Consider the following 21,718-nt stretch of genomic DNA (forward strand, 5'->3'; position numbering starts at 1 on the left):
GACACCAACTTTCTCCTGGAAGAAAGAGCTAGGTGAGAAGAGCCCACAGGGGTAAAGGAAACCTGAGAAACTGGAAAAGGTGGTAATGGTTCTGATCACTCCAGCCTGGCCGAGATGACTTCCATTCCAGGATGTAAAGACTTTTTTGGTAAGAGATCCCAAGATTCTTTTGCTCCTCTTTAAAATCCCTTAGGAGAAAAACAGTAGTGGTCCCTAATACAATCCAGAATCCTGTAAATGTATTTGATAACAGAAACCTGGTAACCAGCAAGTCTTGTCCTCATCCACCTGCTTTATTGACAAAGACTTAAATGATGTTTTAAACTCTTCTGAAGAGAGCCTGGCTTTTTTTCCCCCCAAGATTGTAGTTCATACTGATACAAATGGCACTGGACAGGAGGTGCGCTGAGACAGAGAAGACACTGCTGAACTCAAACAGGTACTAGAGTACGGCAGACTGTCCCCATAGTGAAACGAAATCTTTTTTTGTGTCTGTACAGTCCCATCACAGCACAACAAAACAGCGAGAATGGGTGTCATATGTGGTGTCACTGCCCTTTGAGACTGCAGGGGAGAAAGCAATGTGAAACCAAGCTTTGCCCAGCGAGGTTTGGATGATGGTGCTTGGAGCAGTGCACGGTCTTTATTATCTTCCTTGATGTTCTCGGAGGAGTGGCAGCTGATATTCCCAGCTTTGACAGCCCTGAGAAATGCCCTCAATCTGGCAGCGAAAGAGCATCCTAAATTTTGGCAGAAACCGAGTCTGAATTTGGGAGAAGGTGAAATACAGCAATATGCCACTAAGGTGATTAAAGGACTGAAGCATCTGACATATGAGGAGAGGCTGAAAGAGCTGGGATTGTTTATCCTTGAGAAGAGAAGGCATTTTACCGGTGTGTGTAAATACCTTATGGGAGGGAGTAGAACAGATAGGGACAGACTCTTCTTGGTGGTATCCAGTGAAAGAAGAGGCAAAGGGTACAAATTAGAATACAGAAAAATCCACACAGACATAAGAAAAAAACCTTTTCTTACTGTGAGGATGGTCGAACACTAGAAAAGGTTTCCCACAGAGGTGGTGGACTCTCCATCTTTAGAGATACTCAAAACACTACAAGACAAGGCCCTGAGCAACCTGCTCAAGTTGACCTTGCTTTGAGAAGGGGGTTGGACTGGATGATCTCCAGAGGTCTCTTCTAATGTCAATGATTCTATGCTCCACATGACTGTACTGGCCTCTCCGACTACACAAACTCCTCCAGGGAACCTCACCACCTATCTTCGAAACAAGTGAAAAGCATGTAACTATTTTCATTTATTTAGAGCAACTATATTTATTTAGGTAGTGCCCAAAACACTGGGGGTAAAAGCTGGCTTTAAATCTTTTCTTTAATTCCCTGAAGAATTCTTGTGAATCACTCGTAACTTGTTCTGATAGCTGATCAAAAACTTTGAAGAATCTATTAGATTAGAAATCTATTCCAGAAAAGAAAGACTTAACACTGAGAGCAATGGTGCTCTCTGAAATGAAACCTAGCATAAATATGTAATTGAAGGTTACTAAGCTGCCAGTTTCAATTAATCAAAAATAGTTATGCAGATGAAGAAACTCACCTCATCTATTGTTTCTAAATCTAAGTGCAGCCGATTTTGTAAGGAACGAAGCTTTGGCAAGGATATCTTTTCTATATCTCCATAGTTTTTCATATAAGGTAATGTAGTAGATAGACAAGCAGCTAATTGTGCCTTCAGCTTTTTTAATTTATTTTCCACTTCCTCTTTCTTCTGAAGAGCAAGTTGTTTGTCCGCATCTGCGATGTTAGCACGTTCTTTTGCTTCTTGAGCCTCCTTCTGCCATGCATCACATGCCTGGGAGAAAGAGATTTCCAGAATATAAAAAAATAATTTTTTAAACTTAACAACAGAAGAGCAAATTCAAAAGCCTTCAAAGATGCAGGTAATCTCTAATTTTAGACATAACAATGCACTTTCTGTCAATTTAACACTTCTCCCTACTTATCCTACCTTCTAATTAACAACTCCTTTTGTCTTAATGTAGTTTCTAGGTATGTCACTGTTACTTGTCTGTAAATAGCCAGAAGCCTTTTCGGAGCTCTATAAATGGAACATATTTTAAATGTTAAATTCATAATTTAATGTCAAGAGACATCAAAAACTAATACTCCTCATCACAGAGAGAACATGAGGGGAAGGAAAGTACTACAGAAAATGCTCTAAAACTGGCAGTTATCAACAACCTGTTTGACTGCTGAGGTGGGCAGACACTGTCCAGGTACACTAAACAACCACAGCTGCTGGCAAGCCTCTACTGGTTTTCTGAGCTTATCATCTGAAAGAAGTACAGGAGGGAATGTATGTCTTCAGTTACTTAAACATCAAGATAGGTTGCTGTTCAGCCCCATCTTGAGTATGTGTAAGTTTCCCTGTCTAGAGAGGCAGCTCAACTTTCAGAAAATGAGCTGCCCTGTAAAAAGCTCAGTTTCCTTTATGCTCCTAGCTCATTTTGAGGATGGAAAAAACATTCCTTTGACAGACTGTAATAAAACTCTGGGTCCAATGATAAGGAGACATGTAAAAAAGAGAAACAGTAGGAGCTGCTTGTTTGTTAAAAAAAAATAAATCAATACTACCATAAATTAGCATACCTGTTTTACTTGTTGCCAAGATTCTTCCCATTGTTTTAGTTTTCTCTTGGCATCATCAAGTTCCTGTCTAACTTGAGTTAGTTCATTCCCACTGGTGTTTGAACTTATTGAGGGGGTAGTGCCACTGCTTAGTACTGGGGATGGACTAGGAGAGAAACTCCCAGTTACAAAGTCCCAAATGCTCCCTGTAACACCATTTAAACCTGTAAAATAAAGGCAGAAAATGCAATCATTCTGCACACACTGCTGCAAAATGTTCCACAGGCAGAACAAAACAGATGTGGCACATACACAAAATTTATACTTTTATCTGCAAGTCTCATAACATTATTTCACTACTTTCAGAAACATGACAGTCTGGAAAATGTTTACAGTATTTAGAACAATTCAGGAGACTTACCTTTTTTTTTTCTTGCTGCTTTTATTAAAAGTCAGTACAATCCACAAAAGGAGACAGAAGAATAGGAATTCATTTATATACTAAAAGCTTTGTTCCTAGCAGCTCATACATCATTTTAATTCTTCCTCTTTGTCTGTTTGTATTTTCCTTTAGCAAAAGGCTGCAGCTAAAATGCATTCGTGCTGCCTGTATGCCAACTGCTATATTTTATCCCTTTCTAGTGCCTCTGTAAATATCTCCTCTTCCAAGAATTCTTTTTTTCCCTTCACTAGGAATGGAAGTTCACTCCTTGAACCTTCTCCCACATACTACACAGAACTCCATTATCAGTAGTGTTATCAATTACAACAACTAGGCTTTGTTGTCCAGATTACGTCATAAGAAACATGAAAGCCTTGAAGTGAACATTTCTTACCTGCCATTGAGTTCCCTCTTAAAATACACAAAGTGCACCCTTCAATTTACTTACCTAAAGAGTTGTGAGAAGAGGCTGAGGTGCCTAACATGCTATGTTCTGTCTTCACAGCCTGAGGCTGCTGGTGGTGAGGAGCCGTAGCCGATGAAACAAAAGACTGAGACAGCGATTGTGAAAGAGAACTGAGTGGAGAGGTTGAAAGGGAAGATGATGAATGCAAAGATGAGGAACGAACAAGAGAACCTGGAATATTGACAGGCGCTGAACTTCCCAGTAATCTTTGACCTATGTAAAAAAAAAAACCAAACAACAATTTGTTCCAAAGCAGTACACAGCTCTCCGTAAGTATTTTTCTGAAAAATGTATCAAATGCAAATTAAATTATATATTCAAATACCTTCCATTAAAAACCCCAACTTTATTTATCTCCTATTGCAAAAATATTCTTTAAATTGAACACTTGAAAGTAGTTTTCCAAGTGCCTGAAAACAGAATTTGTAGCTTTACCAGCAGTAAAGCAGCAACATCTGCAGCCTCATCTGCAGCTACAAAGAAGGAGAAAACACTTTTCAGATCAAGTTATTCGACTTACTCATTTTTACAGCCAACAACTAACGCAAGTGGAGAAACTGAAACTTAAAGGATTAAGAAAAATTTGGGTTTTATTTTAATATATAAACCAGAATTAAGCAAGTGAGGCTACATACCTTGAAAATCATACACAGCATAATAATCAGACATAGCTCAATTCCTTTCCTCTACATGCTTTGGCTTTTGTTCAGATTTTAAATGTCAAATGTACTTAACTCTCTATGAAAACTGAGTTTGAAGCAAAGTAAAAATTAATAATAATTTAGTCAAATAAATGCATTGCTCATAATTTCCTAAAATAATGATAATAATTAAAAATAGGTATTAAAAAAATTATGTTAAATCATGCAATTACTTAAATAAACATGCACAGATGCAGTGCATTTTCCTGGTCAGTTCAATATCTACTGTGAAGATTTTATTCATCAATATGTTTGAATAGCAACTAAAAATGACATCACCTTTTCTTTAAAAAAAATACAGCAGTCAAGCGATTATACTTAAAGCAAGGGTCATGATTCTCGTTTTCTGGGTTTGCTTAAAACAGGTGAATTCATGTCATCAGAGGAAACGTCATTCCTTTTAGAAATATTTCAAAACAAGAAGACAGGGATGTTCTCTATAAGCTGCATTGCCACAATGTCTTCAAAAAATATATATCCTGAAATACCCAGCAAATGTTACCAAGGTCAGCTTGATGACCAGCTATAGGAGGAAAATATGGGATGGACATATAACCACAGGTGTATATAACAGACCAGACAATAAACATGCACTGCTCTTGGCAAGAGGAGCAAGGAAGCAGCAAAGTCAAGGGAGTTTAGTTATAAAATCTGGCCAAGTTAGAATTCTCTTAAAAATTAAGAGCCAAAGGAAAGCCCCCAAACAAACATTGTACGAAATGGTAGCAGAAGAACCCTCTTGTTTCTGGTTCTTAAGGTAGTCTTCAAATCCAGTTGAATTTTGGCAAATACAATCTGCCCACATGTCTTGAGTTTATGGGGCAAGGTTTTGGTAGCGGGGGGTGGGCTGCAGGGGTGGCCAGGAGAGGCAGGGCTGCCCCAGGCCAGACATGCTGGTCCCAGTGGACCTGCTGCAGGACACAGCTATGTCCTTCAGCCCCACTGGTGGCACTTCTGGGAGAACATATTTAAGAAAGGACAAAAAAAAGTGCCACGCAGGCAGAGGAAGGGGGAACAAAAGGTGTGAGGAACAGCCCTGTGAACACCAAGGTCAGGAAAGAAGGAAGGGGAGGAGATGCTCCAGTCACCAGAGCAGATATTCCCCTGGAGCTTAGATTACCCTGCAGACCATGGAAGGTTTGGAAGAGACCCTGTGGAAGAGGCTATGGTACAAGCAGGAATTTCCCTGCAGCATGTGAACAGGACCAGATTGGAGCAGGTGGATATTTCCTGAAGGAACCACAGCCTGGAGAGTGCATGCTGGCACAGGTTCTCCTGACAGGAACTGCAGCCCCCCTGGAGAGGATCCACACTGCAGCAGGAAGAAAACACAGTCAAGGTGGGAGGGGCACCACAGCTTGTAGCACTGTTGCCAAGATCTCAGAAATTAATATTTGGTGGAAGAAACTCCTTAATCAGTGCAATCCAGCACTGGTTTCTTCTAGCTCTTGCTATTAATAATGAAGCCACTGCTACAATCTACCTCCATCTGCTTGATGCCAAAACATCAACACCACCAAATGTGAATTGTAAACTGCTCCCCAAATGCTCTGCTCAGGTCTGAAGACAGAACTGTGTCACCAGTCACTTTATGTGAGGCATCTTCTGCCCACCTTCAAATGAGCAAGCTGCTGAAGTGAAAGAGTCTGTTTCAAACCAAGTGACTTTCCTGAATTCTGTGTTTGCGCTGAAGCTTCATGTATCCACACAGTACTGGGGTGATCAAATTAGTTATCCTGCCTAGAACTGTCCCCTTTCACTGAAAGGAAGCACTTGGAGGAGGAAAAGTTTGAAGCATCATCTCTCTGGACATCTGTGTTATGTCTGAAAAGAAGCATCTTACAATTGCTTATAATATATGCTTTCCTGAGGGAGTGAGGGCACTTGATGGTCACTTGGGTCAAAACCATTTCCATGCCTTACGGCAAAATCTTGAATCTGTAATACTTGGGTACTGTCCTATCCAATGCCGTCCCAATGACAGCTTACATATTCCAACAACATCAAATATATCTGTGTATTTGTTAAGGCCACTGAACTAAAGATATAACGATTATCTTAAAAGAGGAAAAATTGCATAGTGTATACAGTTAGTGCAAGCTTTTCTTCTCGGAGCAACAGTCAGCAATAGGGGCGTAACTATAGTTATTTTACCCTTTGCATCTAGAGCCACAGGGCAAGAAGGGAGGAACATGTTTGCCATCCAAGAATACAGTCTTGTTTGCACAAGTGGAAGCTTAACACATATGCACAACCAACTTAATAATCGCCACAGATCTCCTTCAAAGAAATGCTAGCAAAACAGATATCAGAAAATAAATGGAAGTATTATAAAACCGTGTCTGTTCTCTTCCTCTGTGACTCACAAAGGAATATGATAATGGAATTATAGTTCCTGTTTTCACTTCCTATGTTTCTGTTTTTTTCTCTTGAGTATTTTCCCTTTTCTACTTTCACAAAGTAAAGGTGGCATTTTAATTTCTTGCTGTTCCCCCCTTCATCCCTCCTCTCTGCTGTCTCTTCCTTGCACTGCTCTCCTTTGCCGTGTCTTCCTCTCCTTTCCCAGAAGAGGCCAAATGGCTGAATACTTCCCAACGGACCTTCAACTAAATTGCTCCTTCCAGGTTAGATTCATAGAAAGATAAAGTCCCTAACTTGCAAGTATTAAAAATACTAAAGGTTGCTAGCTCCTTCTCCTCAAGAATTGTCCCCACTCCCCCCTCTCAACAGCCACCTAACCATGGAAGTACTTGTTGGTCCCCACAGCACACGCTGCCTGCTGCCAGACTTTACAGCACTCAACATGAGGCACTCCAGCTCAAACATAATGCATTCCTGTAAATATGTGTAAGTCCTTCCATCAACTATTATGCCCATGGGCCCAAGTCATTAAGCATATTAAAAAACAAAACCTGAAACATTTACTAGACCAATCCCTTGCAAAATACAGACAACACGATAGTAGTGCAATCCCTTCACACCACAAAGTTAAACAGCTGTAACAAAACTGAGGACTTTTTTTCAAAGTCTTTGCTGCCGGTAATTATTTTGAAGAGTAAAAGTTTAGAAAGGTAAGAAAGAAAGATATTTTAAATATATAATTTGACAAATTGGACCTCTTACTTGCTAATCCAAGGTCACTGCCTTCTTGATCTTCTAATTCTCTATCTATGGATGCGACGTTCACATCATTAAAATGCAAATCTAAAGCAGAACCTGTTAAACAAAACATTTTATCAATGAATTATCCTTGAATTATCCATAAGACTATCATGATGGCTGAAATGAGGAAACTTTATTTGACTATTTCTGTTAGGGCTTCCATCATAGAACTCTTTTGCATCTTAAGCATACTACAGACACACAGTGAAGGATATCCTCTGTATTTTCTAAAAGGGAAAACTTTCATATATAAACTATTACAGCTCTTTAAGCTGGCAAGATGAACACAGGATAATGGGGAAGTGGCTATCTATCTGGATTTTCAATAAATCCTGTCACCTGTTATGCTTAGACATAGGTCAACAGAAAAAGAGGAAAAATAAAATTTGGATAAATATTTTAATATATTTTTATTATAATTGAATAAAAACAGGTATTGTACTTGAGGAAAGGCACTGTAAATGCCCCTTACAACAGTTAGCCCTTGGGGTAACTAACTGAGTTACATATCAGGGCATACAGATGCAAAGACTGTTAGAATATTCCAATGAAAATGTGCAATATTTTAGAAGAAATAAAGTAAAAATCAAAATCAATATTTCATTTAGACTCAACAGGTAGATTGCCTTTCGTTTTAAGGCTATGTTGGTATCGTGGTTTAACCCCAGTCAGCAACTAGGACCATGAGCCGCTTGCTCACTTCTCTGTCCTCCCACTGGGATGGAGAGAAGAATCAGAAAAATAAGGCAAACTTGTGGGTTCAGACAAAGACAGTTTAATAGGACAACAATGATAGAGAGGAAAAAAAAATCATCATAGCAGAATAATATACAAAATGAGTGATGCACAATGTAACGGCACACCACCCAGTAATCTGTGGCCAGCTTGTCCCCATGCAGCAATCTATCCACCACCACCACCCCCAGCCCCCGGCCAACTCCCCCAGTTTATATGCTGACCATAAAATCATATGGTATGGAATACCCCTTTGGCCAGCTGGGGTCAGCTGTCCCGGCTGTGTCCCCTCCCAGCTTCTTGTACACCCCCCACCTTCTTGTTGGCAGGCCAAAATGAGAAGCTGAGAAGTCCTTGACCACTCAGCAACAACTAAAATATTAGTGTGTTATCAACATTACTCTCATCCTAAATTCAAACACAGCACTATACCAGCTGCTAGTAAGAAAATTAACTATCCCAGCTGAAACCACGACAGTGTGTCTAAAATTTCTCTGGGCAATGTCATGAAAAAGTTCTTATCAGTATACTTCTTATTATGTCCACTGCTTATAAAGTGTTAGAAGATGGGTATTTTTCCCTTCTTCCTCTTAATTTCTTTTCTGCACAGAAAGGGGTGTAATTAAGGAATGTATCCCTCTGTACTTTAACTAATGTTGAACAACTGCACAGTCAGGAAAACAGGAGAGAAGTCTGCATAAATACTGATTTTACAAGTAGGGAAGTGATTATCCCAGTCACTGTGGTCAGTGATAGTGATCACCTTTGTAAAGAATTTTTAGGGTTTATGTTGAAAAATGTTATTAAAAACTAGCACAAAGCCTAAATCAGTTGAAAAGGAACAAGCAGAAGTAAGACACACTGGTGTGTGTAAAAGTTTCCAGAAGATCCAAAACAGACCTTTGATCCCTTTGGAATTAGACTGATTCCTCTCTATGCTGCAGGATATTCTCAGAGATCCTTCTCACTTTCACCAAGTCAAGCTGTTCCACTTTCAAAAAATTCAAAATTCTCTCAATCATGAAAAGAGAGGCTTTAAAATCCCATCATTAGCACCGTCATTATCTTTAAACAAACTGTTTTTTTCAAGCCTTTGCAGTTCCCCACATCACCCAGATGTTATTAATATTTGAACTTATTATTTGCAGTGTCTGAGTCCATATGTTGCTACGCAAGTATGACAAAGCAGGAACAAAACACAATGAGGATAACATAAATCATACTGCTCAAACAGTATATCAAATTTAAGCCTGCACCCTTCCTAAATCACAAACCTGTCATGTTCTCTTGTGAGGCATTAACCCATTCTGCCACACTCATCCTCCCCCACCACAAAAAGGACTGACACGTCTCCTTACTGTTCATTATCTACATTTTCAAAGCTTAATTTCGAAAACCTTCCAGCTCTCTGAGATTCCACCTCACGTGGTGGAAAGCCAGTAGAGTGTGGGGAAAGAAAAAGGAGAAACACCAATTTTCCTTGAATGGCAAGTCTCCCAGACAGGAAATATCCCCATGCTTGAGCATCCAACAGAAAGCAAGGGAATCAACCAAAACATCCCGAGGGGAGGTCCACCCAGAACCTAACACAGACAGCTGGGTGGATAGAGTATCAGGCTAGCAGATGTTCCCTAATGTTAAGGTCCCACCTTCTCCCTACTACCACTTGAGTTGATTCCCTTCACTGCTGCCCATTCCTATTTATTCCTCTCCAAATCTTTCTCCTTTGATACTTTGCTTACCTAATTTCTCTATTCTCTTAAAAAGTATTTTCTCTTTCTTACAAAACCAGACAACTCAACCAATCTCCCTCGATTCTGACAGGACTAGACTGCAGCAATATACCTTCTTCCACTCCATCATTCCTCAGTTTTCAACATGTTGTCCAAGCCCCAAAGCTAAACACTAGTTCTAATTGGTGTGCTTATTCCCAGCTGTCCTGCACCCTTCTCCCCAGCTCTTGGGGACTACTACTCAGGGAGCAGAAATGGCTTAGAACTCCCTGTGAGATCAATATAAAGGGCCACAGAAAGGGTTACAGACCCCACTGTCTGATAAAGCTTCCTCAGTTCTTGCTAATGTAGTTCTCCTGCATGTCCCCTATTCCTTTACCCAAACCCATTCATCCCCTTTTCCCATTATCACCTACCCCATTCCCTGGCTGCAGCTCTTTTTCTATTGCTTTTTTAATGCTTCTTCAATCCACCACTTCCTACAAGAACACTACGTATTTATTTTCTGTTCTACAATAACATCTTAATTTTCTGCTCTATTCAGATTATGTGCAACACTTTATTTTCAATGCCATCCTGTATATCCACGAAGTAGAACTCTGGAAAAAGAATTTATTAAATTCTCTTAAGGAAAAAAACCCAAAATCTACACAGTTACCATAAAGTACACTAACTTATGCATACATGAGACATGTATTTTATGATTCATATTCTGTTAACAAACATAGCATACTGAAAACTGGTTTAAAACATCTGTAGAAGCAGAGATACATTCTAACTCAGAGGAATCAAGATTCTCTTATGCTCAATAATATAATCATACTGGGACATGGGAAATATAGCATATCGCTGTTTAAATGACTTTGCAACACTTGTTTAGTATATCACAATTTAAAAATTACACTGAATTAGCACATCTCATATACAGAAATTAGACCATTTTTTATTGTTATACGAGTAACTTGTTAACAGCCAACTAGCCTCTACTTATTCCAGAAGCAATGTTTATCTTGACAAAAATATGATTTCATATCTTATCTACATAAGTATATCTTATAATATTAACTGTAAGCTGATGAAATTGTATTACTTGCATAGAATAAAAACTAAAATTCTGCTCATTCTAGCTCTGAAATTTAAAAATAATTTAAAATTTATTTTCTGTTCTAAGACACAGATTATCGAGCAAACCTTTAAAAAAAGCAAGCTATACACTTGCGAGACTGCAGAAAAAGATCCATCACTTAATATTCTGCATAGACTTCTTTCCTAAAAAAATTAAAAGCGCGAACGCCTAACTTACCATGCTGAAGTGCTGACTCACTGTCTGCAGTCTCCTGCTCGCTGCTACACATCGATTTGAACACAGAAAGCTTCAAGTACACCAGCTAATCACAGCGACTCCCTGATCACGTGACTTACACCACCAAATGTGAAATACAGCATCTTTCAAATCACAACATTCTCTGCCACAGCCTCCTGAATAAACCACATTCAGTGTAAAAGTGCCACAAATTTCAACGAGTTTGTGGATAACACTAAATTAAGGGGAGCAGCTGATACACTCGATGCCAGGACTGACAGAAACCTCATGAAGTTCAACAAAGGCAAAGACAATATTGCCGCACCTGGGACAGAATAATCCCTTGCAACAGTACAGGCTGGGGGCTAAATGATCAGAAAGCAGCATTGCAGAAAAAGATCTAGGAATTCTGACTAATGACATGTTCAGCACGTTCTGTGGCAATAAAAGCTGACAGCATACTGGCCTGCATTAGTAAAAGTATAGCCGGCAGGCCAGGCTGGCTATACTTTCCTCTCTATCCAGCACCTGTGAGACCACTGCAGGAATACTATGACCAGTTTTGAAATTCCCAGTGTCTAAGTATTATTGAAATATTTATCTCCTTTTACCGCTTTGCACATAAACAGCCTAGCTGGTTGGAAGCATGGGAAAGGCTCAGGGCTAATGACAAATTTTGGAAGCGAGTATGTCCCAGACTCTGTCTTGTGCACCCACAAAGCGAGGGTTCCTCCTCTATGTGTCCTTTCAGATCTTGTCCACATAGTGTGAACAGAAGATTTCGTCCTTGAACATACAAATAAGCAGACCGGAGAATATGCAGTCAGCCAAGGAAAATCTCCCATTTTCCTGTGAACATGGCAAGATCTGTAATTGCACCTGCTATGGTAACATAAAGAAGTCAAGTCTCCTCAGCCCACCAACAGAAGTTGAGGAGACAGTACTTCTACTTCTAGCAACACAGGGAGTTGCATTAAAAAGGCTTTACACATTTTTTTAAAATCGCTGTCCAATACCAATGCCAAAATTCAAGTTTAAATGTCCCATTCACTCATTCCTACATTCACACTGGAGACCTTGTGAAAAATAATTATTTGGGGTGAAAATGTTTAAATTAAATTTCAGATATTGCTTTTAACTACGTATCATAAAGCAGGCGTGTACAACATTACTGTCTTTACCAGTAAGCTCTTTGAACCTATGCTGAAACAAGAACAACTTGAATAATGCAACAAAACATGTACAATTGGAGATTAATTGTTATGACTTACCTATTACTGATTCAACTGTGTTACTGCCAGAGTAGAATGGGAGAGCTTTGGCACTGATAGCAGAGACAGTTGTAGGGGATGAACTATCTGATCCAACACTGGAGGCCAGACTGGAAGTTATACTTGAAGCAAGCGGGTTGACTGCTGAAAAAACACTGAGATGGTTCTGTCAAAAAAACCAAAACAAAACCAAACAACATGTATATATACACACACACAAACACGCTTACACAGATGTATATACAAACATATAAACTAAACAGAATGTCTTTTAAAAAGTAGTTATTTTAATTAAAACAGAAAAAAGTCCAGAAGAACCTTCTGAATGAACAGATTAGGATAATTTTCCTTATCATTTACCAGCAAGTGCATTTCTCCAATGTGGCTGGACATCACTACGATACGAGGGAATTCTGCTTTCAGAAAACAGGTATTTAAACAATAAGATATTGCAAATAAGCTCTACAAACATAATTAGTTAGCTGAAGTCTGATGCTCCTTTTCAAAAGGAAAATACCTATTGAGGAATTGTACTATTACATTATGCATTTGTACGCAAATTATATTCTGTATTATTTTTTTGATCTGCAAATTTTCTCATTTAATCTAAATGCAATTGGTGCATAAACTGATAGATAGTTGAGAAACATGACTGCACTGCGCACGTGTCACGCTATATAATGACCTGTACTTCCGCTACTTCTTTCTAGCTGAACATTTTTTTCAAACAAATCACACATTTAAATTATAAAATGTAAGAAATGCAAACAAAATATTGCCATGTAACATTCCAAACTGGAAAATAACTTCACAAAGTGCACAGGGACTTGGTGCAGTTTCCAGTATATTGATCCCTTTTATTGTTTATTTATTCCCTCAGTCTTTTAGTTAATAAAAATAACATTTAACTGTGACAATCAATCCACACAACCTCTCACTGCCTTCTGTGTGAAGAGCAGTGATTGTGTAACATCTACTCTTCTGATTTCTACCAATACCACAGGAAATTTATATTTCAAAGCTAGATATAGTGCAAGATCAAGGCTGATAATGACCATGAGAATAAATATTTTTTTTCTTTAAAAATGGGCACAAACTGAAATACAGAAGGTTTCACTTAGACACAAAAAATTTTTTACTGCAATGGTGGCCAGACACTGGAACATGTTGCCCAAAGAGCCTGTGGAGTCTTCATTTTTGGAGATATTCAAAACACTACCAGGCAAAGCACTGAGCAAACTGCTCTAGATGACCCCACTTTGACAAGGGGAGAGATGCACTGCAGACCTCTGGATAATCATTGAATGGTTTGGGTTGGAAGGGACCTTTAAAGATCATCTAGTCCTACCCCCCCTGCCATGCGCAGGGACATCTTTCACTCGATGAAATGCTTGAAATGATGCTCAAAGCCCCACCCAACCCAACCATGAACACTTCTAGGGATGGGGCAGCCACAACTTCTCTGGGCAACCTGTTCCAGGGTCACACCACCCTCAGAGTACAGAATTTCATCATTATATACAATCTAAATCTATCCTCTTTCAGTTTAAAAACATTGCCCCTTCTCCTGTCACTACGAGCCCTGGCAAAGTCTTTCTCCATCTTTCTTATAGGCTCTTTTTAAGTACTGGAAGGCCACAACAACCTCTCCCTGGAGCCTTCACTTCTCCAGGCCAAACAAAACCAAGACTCTCAGCCTCTCTCCATAGCAGAGATGTTCCAGCCCTCAGACCACTTTTGTGTCCCTCCTCTGGACCCACTCTAACAGGTCCATGCCTTTCTTGTACAGGGAACCCCAGAGCGGGACGCAGTGCTCCAGGTGGAGTCTCATGAGAGCAAAGCAGAGGGGGGGAGTCACTTCCCTTGACCTGGTGGCCACACTTCTTTTGATGCAGCCCTAGATAATTGGCACTGCCCTCGATCCATTCATCACCCAGTCTGTACTAATACTGGGGACTGTCCTGACCCTGGTACTCACACTTGTTGAACTTCAACAGAGGTCCTTTCCAAGCTCAACTACTCTATGATTTTATGATATGCTTTTCCAAATTTTTTTCCAATATTATAATTTACACTGAATTCACAACACATTCTCTAATATCCCAATGCAACATGTTAAATGGAACATGTCTTTGCTGCTTTCTGTTTTGGTAAATGTCTGAGCTGAAAAAAGAAGCAATCTCTGAACTAGCAATACATATTAAACCATAAAGAACAGCTGTATAACTAAAAAAGTAAAATGAAGAAATGACAAGGCACAGGATTCTTAGGTTATAAGCCTGATCATGATCCCTTTCGTTGAAGAAACATGGTATCAAAGTTAACACAAGTAGGAGAGGCAATACAGGCTTTTCATAATACTGAGAAATTATCAAACTCAAAATGTGTCCCCTTTTGGCCTGCCCCGTCTTAAGCTGAGGCCTCTTGGTGAGAGGGAAGTCAAAAAATTTCACAAACCCACACAGAGCCGATGGATATCTTCAGCAAAGTTCTCTTTCTCCCCAGCATAAACACCTACATCTACTAGACTTTTTAGTCTCTTTTTTCTCCCTAACATATTTACAGACAGCAAGCTTCTTGTCCCACCCTCTACCTACAGACACATACACTTGCGGGAGACTCCACAACCTCTCTGGGCAACCTGTTCCAAGGCTCGCTCTCACACGCACAGTAAAAAAGTATTTCCATACATTTAGATGGAACCTCCTGTGTTTCAGTTTGCGCCCGTTGCCTCTTGTCCTGTCACTGGGCACAAGTTTTCCTTAGACTATGTTGTAAAGCATCAAAAAATTACCAAAAAGGACAAAATATTTACAGTGTTTAGCTTTTGACAATACCTGCTTGTTGTCTTGTTCATTTATTTTCTGCTGATTCTCAGCCGGGAAGCTTCGATGCTTTGCCTGAAAGAAGAAAAATTTCTGTCATATATGAACTTAAAGAGTCATTGCTGTAAAATATATTAGTAGTTTATGAAGGGTCAATGGCATCTGTAACGGTATCTTCAACAGGCTGACTTCATTTCCCTCACTGCAGACCCATATGGATAATTCCATTTAAATTATCATAGAGTAAATCTACATGGAAAAGGAACAACAGTTACCATTGTTCCACGTATATGCATAATTGAGCACATGCAAGTTATTTCTGGTCCAAAAACTGAGTAGCCATGTTAGCACTATGCTGTGACAAAAATAACGTGTCCCAAATGCTCACCAGCTCAGGAATACTTCTCCAAGAGGCTGGTGGGATAGAAGCCTGAGGTAGCCAAAAGTTTGAGTGGAACTGCCTACATTTTCCCTTAAAATGATCATGCTACAAATAACAAAAAAAAAAAAATTCAAATATAAGGGCAGATTTTCTTTGAACACCATTTTATAATATGGTGACTTTTGAAACAAATGAGACATACATAAATAAACGGGAATTCTAAGCAATTTCCCTTTGCCCACTGTGTTCTTGCAGAGCAGGATCAAAGGACCTCTGTTCTTTTCAGGCCAGTAATTTTCAGTGACTTCCTGAATTGCAGTAAACTCTGCAAGGTGCTCTCTGTCTCGTTAGGAAAAACGGTTCTTTCTGCTGCCTTTGAGCAGTCTTCTTGTGTTGGTTCCTTGTTTCCTTTGGGAGATTCCTGATCTGTCTTGTAGTGAAAGCTCCCTAGCAGTAACAACTCTCCTCTTTATATGCCTCCCACCACTCTTGATACTTTTTTATCAATTGCAAAGTCCATCACAGGTTCCTCTCTGGACAGGTTCAATGTGGCCACTAAAAGGCAAGCACACGATGTTTCTGCTGCTGAGACACATTCTTTGTAGCAGTACATTACTCACTAATTGTCACCAAAACAGAAAAATAGATCTTCACCAATGGTTACATCATTTCTTAATTATCGCTGCCTATGCCCAGAAAGCAGCCATTTGATACCGTAAGTGCCTTGCTTCCCTGACATTTGATCAATGATCACTTGATCTCTATATTGAGGGATGGAAATCTTTCCTGTACCAGGTCTTTAACATATAGTCTGTCCGAACATCTACATATAAGAAAGCAATCCTGCCTGGAGAACTTTAGAGTAATGATCATGCCAGCACCTACAACAAGTTACCATTTCAAAACCCACTTTCCTTCCTTTCATTCTTTTTCTGTCTTTTACTTCTGCACTTCTCTGTGCATCTCAGGTTACAGAAGTCAATTCTGACAAGTCACAGCTTTGCAAGAAGGCTGATCACCTTGGCTGCTTCTGCATTGGAGCTTCTTTTTTTAAACAGTTCCTTTCTGACCATTTAGAGGTGTAATCAGTATTATAATAAGAGTGAGAAAAAAAAAAATCTTTAACAGGTAAATCCTGGCCTTTCAGCTTTTTCCTTGCAGGCCAACAGAGCTGTTTCACATCTCTGAAAAATGCCAGTCTTCCTTTCTCCCAGCTGTCTCCTGCACTGCCTGTTTTCTCCTCACTCTCCAACTACAGGATTATAACTCCTCACCAACTTCAATTTCAACCACTCTCCTCTCCTCGCTAATGCTACAGATCTCTCTCTCTTGAAGAGGCTTGTTATATTTTATCATCTATGTCTGTCTCAGCAATGCACTTGTCCAAGGAGAGAGGCAGCTGCAGGTGGGAGAAAAACAGACTGAAATTAATCAAAGATTGGAACTAATGAATCGTATTAATTTCTGGCTGTTGATACATCTTTTCACCATCAATTTTCAACAATAATTAAAACTGAATCCTACCAAGACTAGTTATGACTTTTTTTCCATTGTTATCTTGCTCTGTTCTTGGCAACACGGGCTCAAAATGACAATCACAACATTTCTGCAAGGTCAGAATTTACTGCATGTCAGCTGAGCTGCAGTGACTGTTTGCATGAGTGTTCCTGGCCTGTGACAGCTGTAAAGTAATTTGATGCAGTTTAGATCACTAAAGAGGAGGTTTCCAAACTCTGTGTTCTAAATTATCAAAAATAATTGGTGCTGATACATGAGAAAGACAATGTTTTCTGCTGAATCTAATTTAACTTAATATTGCATTTGTACTTCTAGATCCACATTATTCACATACCTGATCTTCTCGTTCAAAGCCTGGTGCTTTTGGATAGCTAGATGTTGGTGAAGAAACACCTGATGTGCTAGACTCAGAACACAAAATGCCATTTGCTAATGATCTCTGTCTACAAAGAGGTCCAAGGGGTGATAAAGAACTACTGCTACCAGAACTTGATGTTACAGTTGGACTTGAAGAACAGCAAATCTGCAGAAGACAGAAAACAGTGTCTAATATACTCTATGATATTTTTTTGTTTACAGCTATAGCCTCCCTCTGTAACACAGTCAGTTGAAATTATAAATCCATTTCAGTCTTGCGTAAATACAACACTAACTTTGGTTTATTTGTATATATTTTTGGTATTACCTTAAAAAAGTAGCAGATGACAAAAGTAACATGGAACTATTTTAAATATACAGACTTCAAAAGGAGATGTATTTGTACACACTAGAATAAAGCCTTGTTTGGTTCTGATGCACAAAATGAATCACAGGTGGAGATTAATCTACTTAATGGCTATTAATTTACAATAAAGGAATAGTTGCTTTCTGACAAAGCTGATTTCCACTCGTTCATATATTTCTTAATTTACAGTTTGATGCAACATTTCACTCTTTTAAAAGAACTCATCTGGATCAAGCCAAGCAGTTAAAAAAAAAAAAGACAAGTAGAATCTTGACAAAAAGCATTTCAATGCTTGTTTGTAAATCTCAAAAGGCTGTCTTCTGAGATTATTAAATATTAAAATGTTTATTGATTAATAAATTAACATTTTAATATTTAAAAACATTACTGAATTTACAATTTTTAGTTCTGACATACATTTTCCTGAGTGTTTTAAACTTCTAAAGTAAAAGGCCTAAGGTGAAGGTACAATCTGTAAGTAGGTCTGGACAATTTTTTTGCTAAAAGTACAATTCTGATCAACCTGAAATTTATGAACTCAGGTGCCAGCATCCTGCCATAATACGTTTGAGTGGAATTGTGGGCATTGCTTGTTTCTACATTTTTTAAGTAAACTGTTCAATTTTCTTAAACTAGATTTATAACTAGGCTCACAGAGGCAGTATGGAAATAGTTGCATCCTACATTTATGCTAACAGCCCAATGCTGAGAACACTCAGTGCTGATACACATTTCAATCCCTTCTGTGCTTGTTTCAGAACTGAATCCGCTAGCTCTCAAATAGCTGAACTAGTCAACACAATAATGGAGTGAAATTCTGCCAGTTATTTTGTTCTGTTTAAATACAAAGTACACAGTGAATCAGACAGACTAAACAAGAGTAAGGTTACAGTTTACTGTTAAACTCTCAGCTTACTGTTAAACCTAACCCTTAATTTTACTCTATGAAAGAATGTGAAAGTATTCTAAGCAAATCACGATTTTAACAGGAGACACTTCTTTCCCCAGAATAGTATAACCTCAAAATGTCCCCTCTGAGCAGCAGGAACTTCAAATTCTTGTAAATCAGGTAGAGGACAGACATGAACCTAGATGAGGTCTTAACTCTTGACCAAAAAAACCCACCTCCAACAAATGTAATCCCTTTACTCTCTGAAGGTTATTACCTATGCATTCACTCACTCCTATCCTTACAGAAAATCTCCTGCCATCAACCTTATCTGTGTGGAGTTCTGTAATTAGACTGCATCTGAAGTCCAAAGACAGCTTCTCTATATACAACAGTCTGAAATGTACATGTACCCTGAGAGCTGACAGAAGTAGAAGAGTGGGCACCACAGCAAAAATAATTAAATTGATAGCCAAACTATACTAAGACAAAATTCCTTCTGAAGTCGAAGGCCGAAGAACTCACGTTTCGACCATAAGCTTGTTACAACAATATTTCTGTTTCTGCTACCATTTACTCTAAATCTAAACCAGAGGATTGCCCCTGTGCATGGCGATGCTAAGTTTGCACGTTTTTTCAGCTCCAAAATACTGAATGCTAGAGAGAAAAAGAAAATATAAGGACACTGCCAGGAAAAAAAAACACTGCTTTTAAGTGAAATTTTAAAAAATGTGGGGTTTTTGTAATAAAAACATGGTAAGGTATTCAGTTCCATAACAAAAGATTTTGAAAACCTTTTGTTAATAACATAATTACACCTAGTAAGCACACTTAAAACATACTTCTGGTAGCACAAGGCTGCTTAATGCAGCAGACAAATAGGTAAGATAAAATGACAAGATAGCGAAGGCAGACTAACACCCGAAGTAAGATACTAATTTAGATAAACTACTGACTCAATTTAAGGATGAGTTCCCTAATCTGGACAGAATGTTTCTCAGATGCATATTTAATGTCCACTCTTTCAGCTAGGCAGGCAACATAGCCTATTTTACCGACATAGGAAGATGTACATCATGGCTGCTTCCCTAGAATGTGACCTAATGAAGGTAAAGGGAAGAGGGAGGAGGGAAAATTGCCATTGTGGGTTACTTGTCCTGGAGGGCTGCCTGCAGACAACGGAGCCATAAGTGGGGAACGATGCTCTTGTTCACTCAAAAGTACTAAGTTTGAGGTACAGAGTTACTGGCCAAGATCAGATGATATCAGGTAGGCAGACCATTAAAGACCATAACGTGCCACTCGTGATCCTTCTGGTTACAGTAGGTATCAATGGTGGCATTAATATATATATAGCTGTAAGCATTATGAGCTTACAATACAATTTCGTGTAGTTTTGCTCTGAAAAACTAAACTCAACTAAAATAATCACTCAGTCCCCTGAGATGCAGGCAATATTATCTGATTACATTCATGTTTAGGCTTTTGGTCTTAAATCTCTGAAGAGTCCACCAGGAGATAGCCTCTACTCTGTCTTTTGTATTTTTCAGAAAAGAAAAGTTAGTTAAGTTTTAATAACTGAATTACATGGTATCACAAATTTTGTGTGACTGAACTTGCAAAGAAAATAAAGCAGGAAAAAAAATGCGTCCTGTAATATCCACAGTAGGTTAAATATACAAGCAAGAAAAAAAAATAATTTCAAACCTAGCCTGAATCTACAAGACAACTACATAAAAAAATCAGTCTTTTTGGTCTGAAGTTATTATTTAGAATTTATTCCCCTCTATCTCCTGTCTGCCCCTATAGTGTACATTTATCCCCCTAATAAGAACATAAGAAATGCCCTGTTGGTAACAGGATATCAGTCTGGGTCTAACCCAAAATAGGCAAGAGGAGATGATATTTAGGGAGAATATCTGATCTTGGTCATTATCTGTGGTCATCAAAGATAATTCATGAAGCAGAGAAAGCCTGAAGGAAAAATGAAGGACCCCCTTCACTCTGTGAGAGATTCCTCCAGGTCTGGTGAAGATGCTCTGGCCCAAAATATTGACGTTGATCAGGACCCACTTCCTTTTTGCCCAGGCTTGTAAGCAGCATCTCCTCTACAACTCAAAGTTAGGTGACTCCACAGAGAAACCATGATAGGTTACATTGCCAGTCACATGACCAGAAATAATCTATCCTCAAATATTCATTCATCCCTTATGGTTTGCTATGGTATGTCCGCAAGACCACTGCTCCTGTATCTCTCATGCTCTTTGCACAGAGTAAGATACAAAGAACATCTGAGAAACATCAAGAAACCTGTCACCACAAACCGCCATACAACTTAGTGCAGTATTGATGCCAAGATGGTGAGCGAAAGAGGGAATTGTAATTCACAGTTAACATGAAGTCAAATGTCAGTACCAACATAAAATGAGTGTGACGCTAGTATTATAGACAAAAAGAGTACAAAAGGGGGAAGGGAAACTATCAATGCTTAGTTTTTGCTCCTCAGTGCTGCAGAATTTACATTTTGGTAGCAGTGTTGGCATGAATGGCAATGTCCTCAGCACTACTGATGCTAGGAATTCTATTGCTAATTGTTAGTCTTTTTTTTTTTTTTTTTTTTAGGATTTTTCTTCTTTAGGCGCACAAACAATATTACAGGATTTACAAAACAGGATACACAAACAATATCCCAGGATTACAAAAGTGGTGCCTGGGAGAAGCGTACCAGTGCTTCTGGGTAAAAGTGTTAGCAAGGTCTTGCAGCCTGTCCCAGTGATGGTGGGGGATGGTGAATTGTGTGACAGCCAAGACACGAGGGGTAGTGATAATTTGGTAGGTACAGTAGTGCCTGAGTATGATCAGGTGAGAATTAGGGCTTGTCCCCCCAAGAAAGTGGCAGGGCAATCAGCCCAGCTGAAGTGC

At 39.0% G+C, this 21,718-nt stretch overlaps 1 protein-coding gene across 1 annotated transcript in view; it reads right to left on the reverse strand.

Moving 5' to 3' along the window:
- The window catches only part of UNKL (unk like zinc finger), a gene marked incomplete at its 5' end in the record, with an annotated part of 56,601 nt that overhangs the window by 1,804 nt on the left and 33,079 nt on the right, over positions 1-21,718 (reverse strand). Inside the window, 7 exons of the mRNA XM_082490455.1 lie at positions 1,615-1,869; positions 2,667-2,869; positions 3,536-3,766; positions 7,378-7,470; positions 12,459-12,624; positions 15,296-15,358; positions 17,518-17,706. Coding sequence (XP_082346581.1) covers positions 1,615-1,869; positions 2,667-2,869; positions 3,536-3,766; positions 7,378-7,470; positions 12,459-12,624; positions 15,296-15,358; positions 17,518-17,706 — 1,200 coding nt within the window. The remainder of the gene's footprint in view (positions 1-1,614; positions 1,870-2,666; positions 2,870-3,535; positions 3,767-7,377; positions 7,471-12,458; positions 12,625-15,295; positions 15,359-17,517; positions 17,707-21,718) is intronic.

Source organism: Vanellus vanellus, assembly GCF_965231255.1.
Source record: "Vanellus vanellus genome assembly, chromosome: 14".
Classification (NCBI taxonomy): domain Eukaryota; kingdom Metazoa; phylum Chordata; class Aves; order Charadriiformes; family Charadriidae; genus Vanellus; species Vanellus vanellus.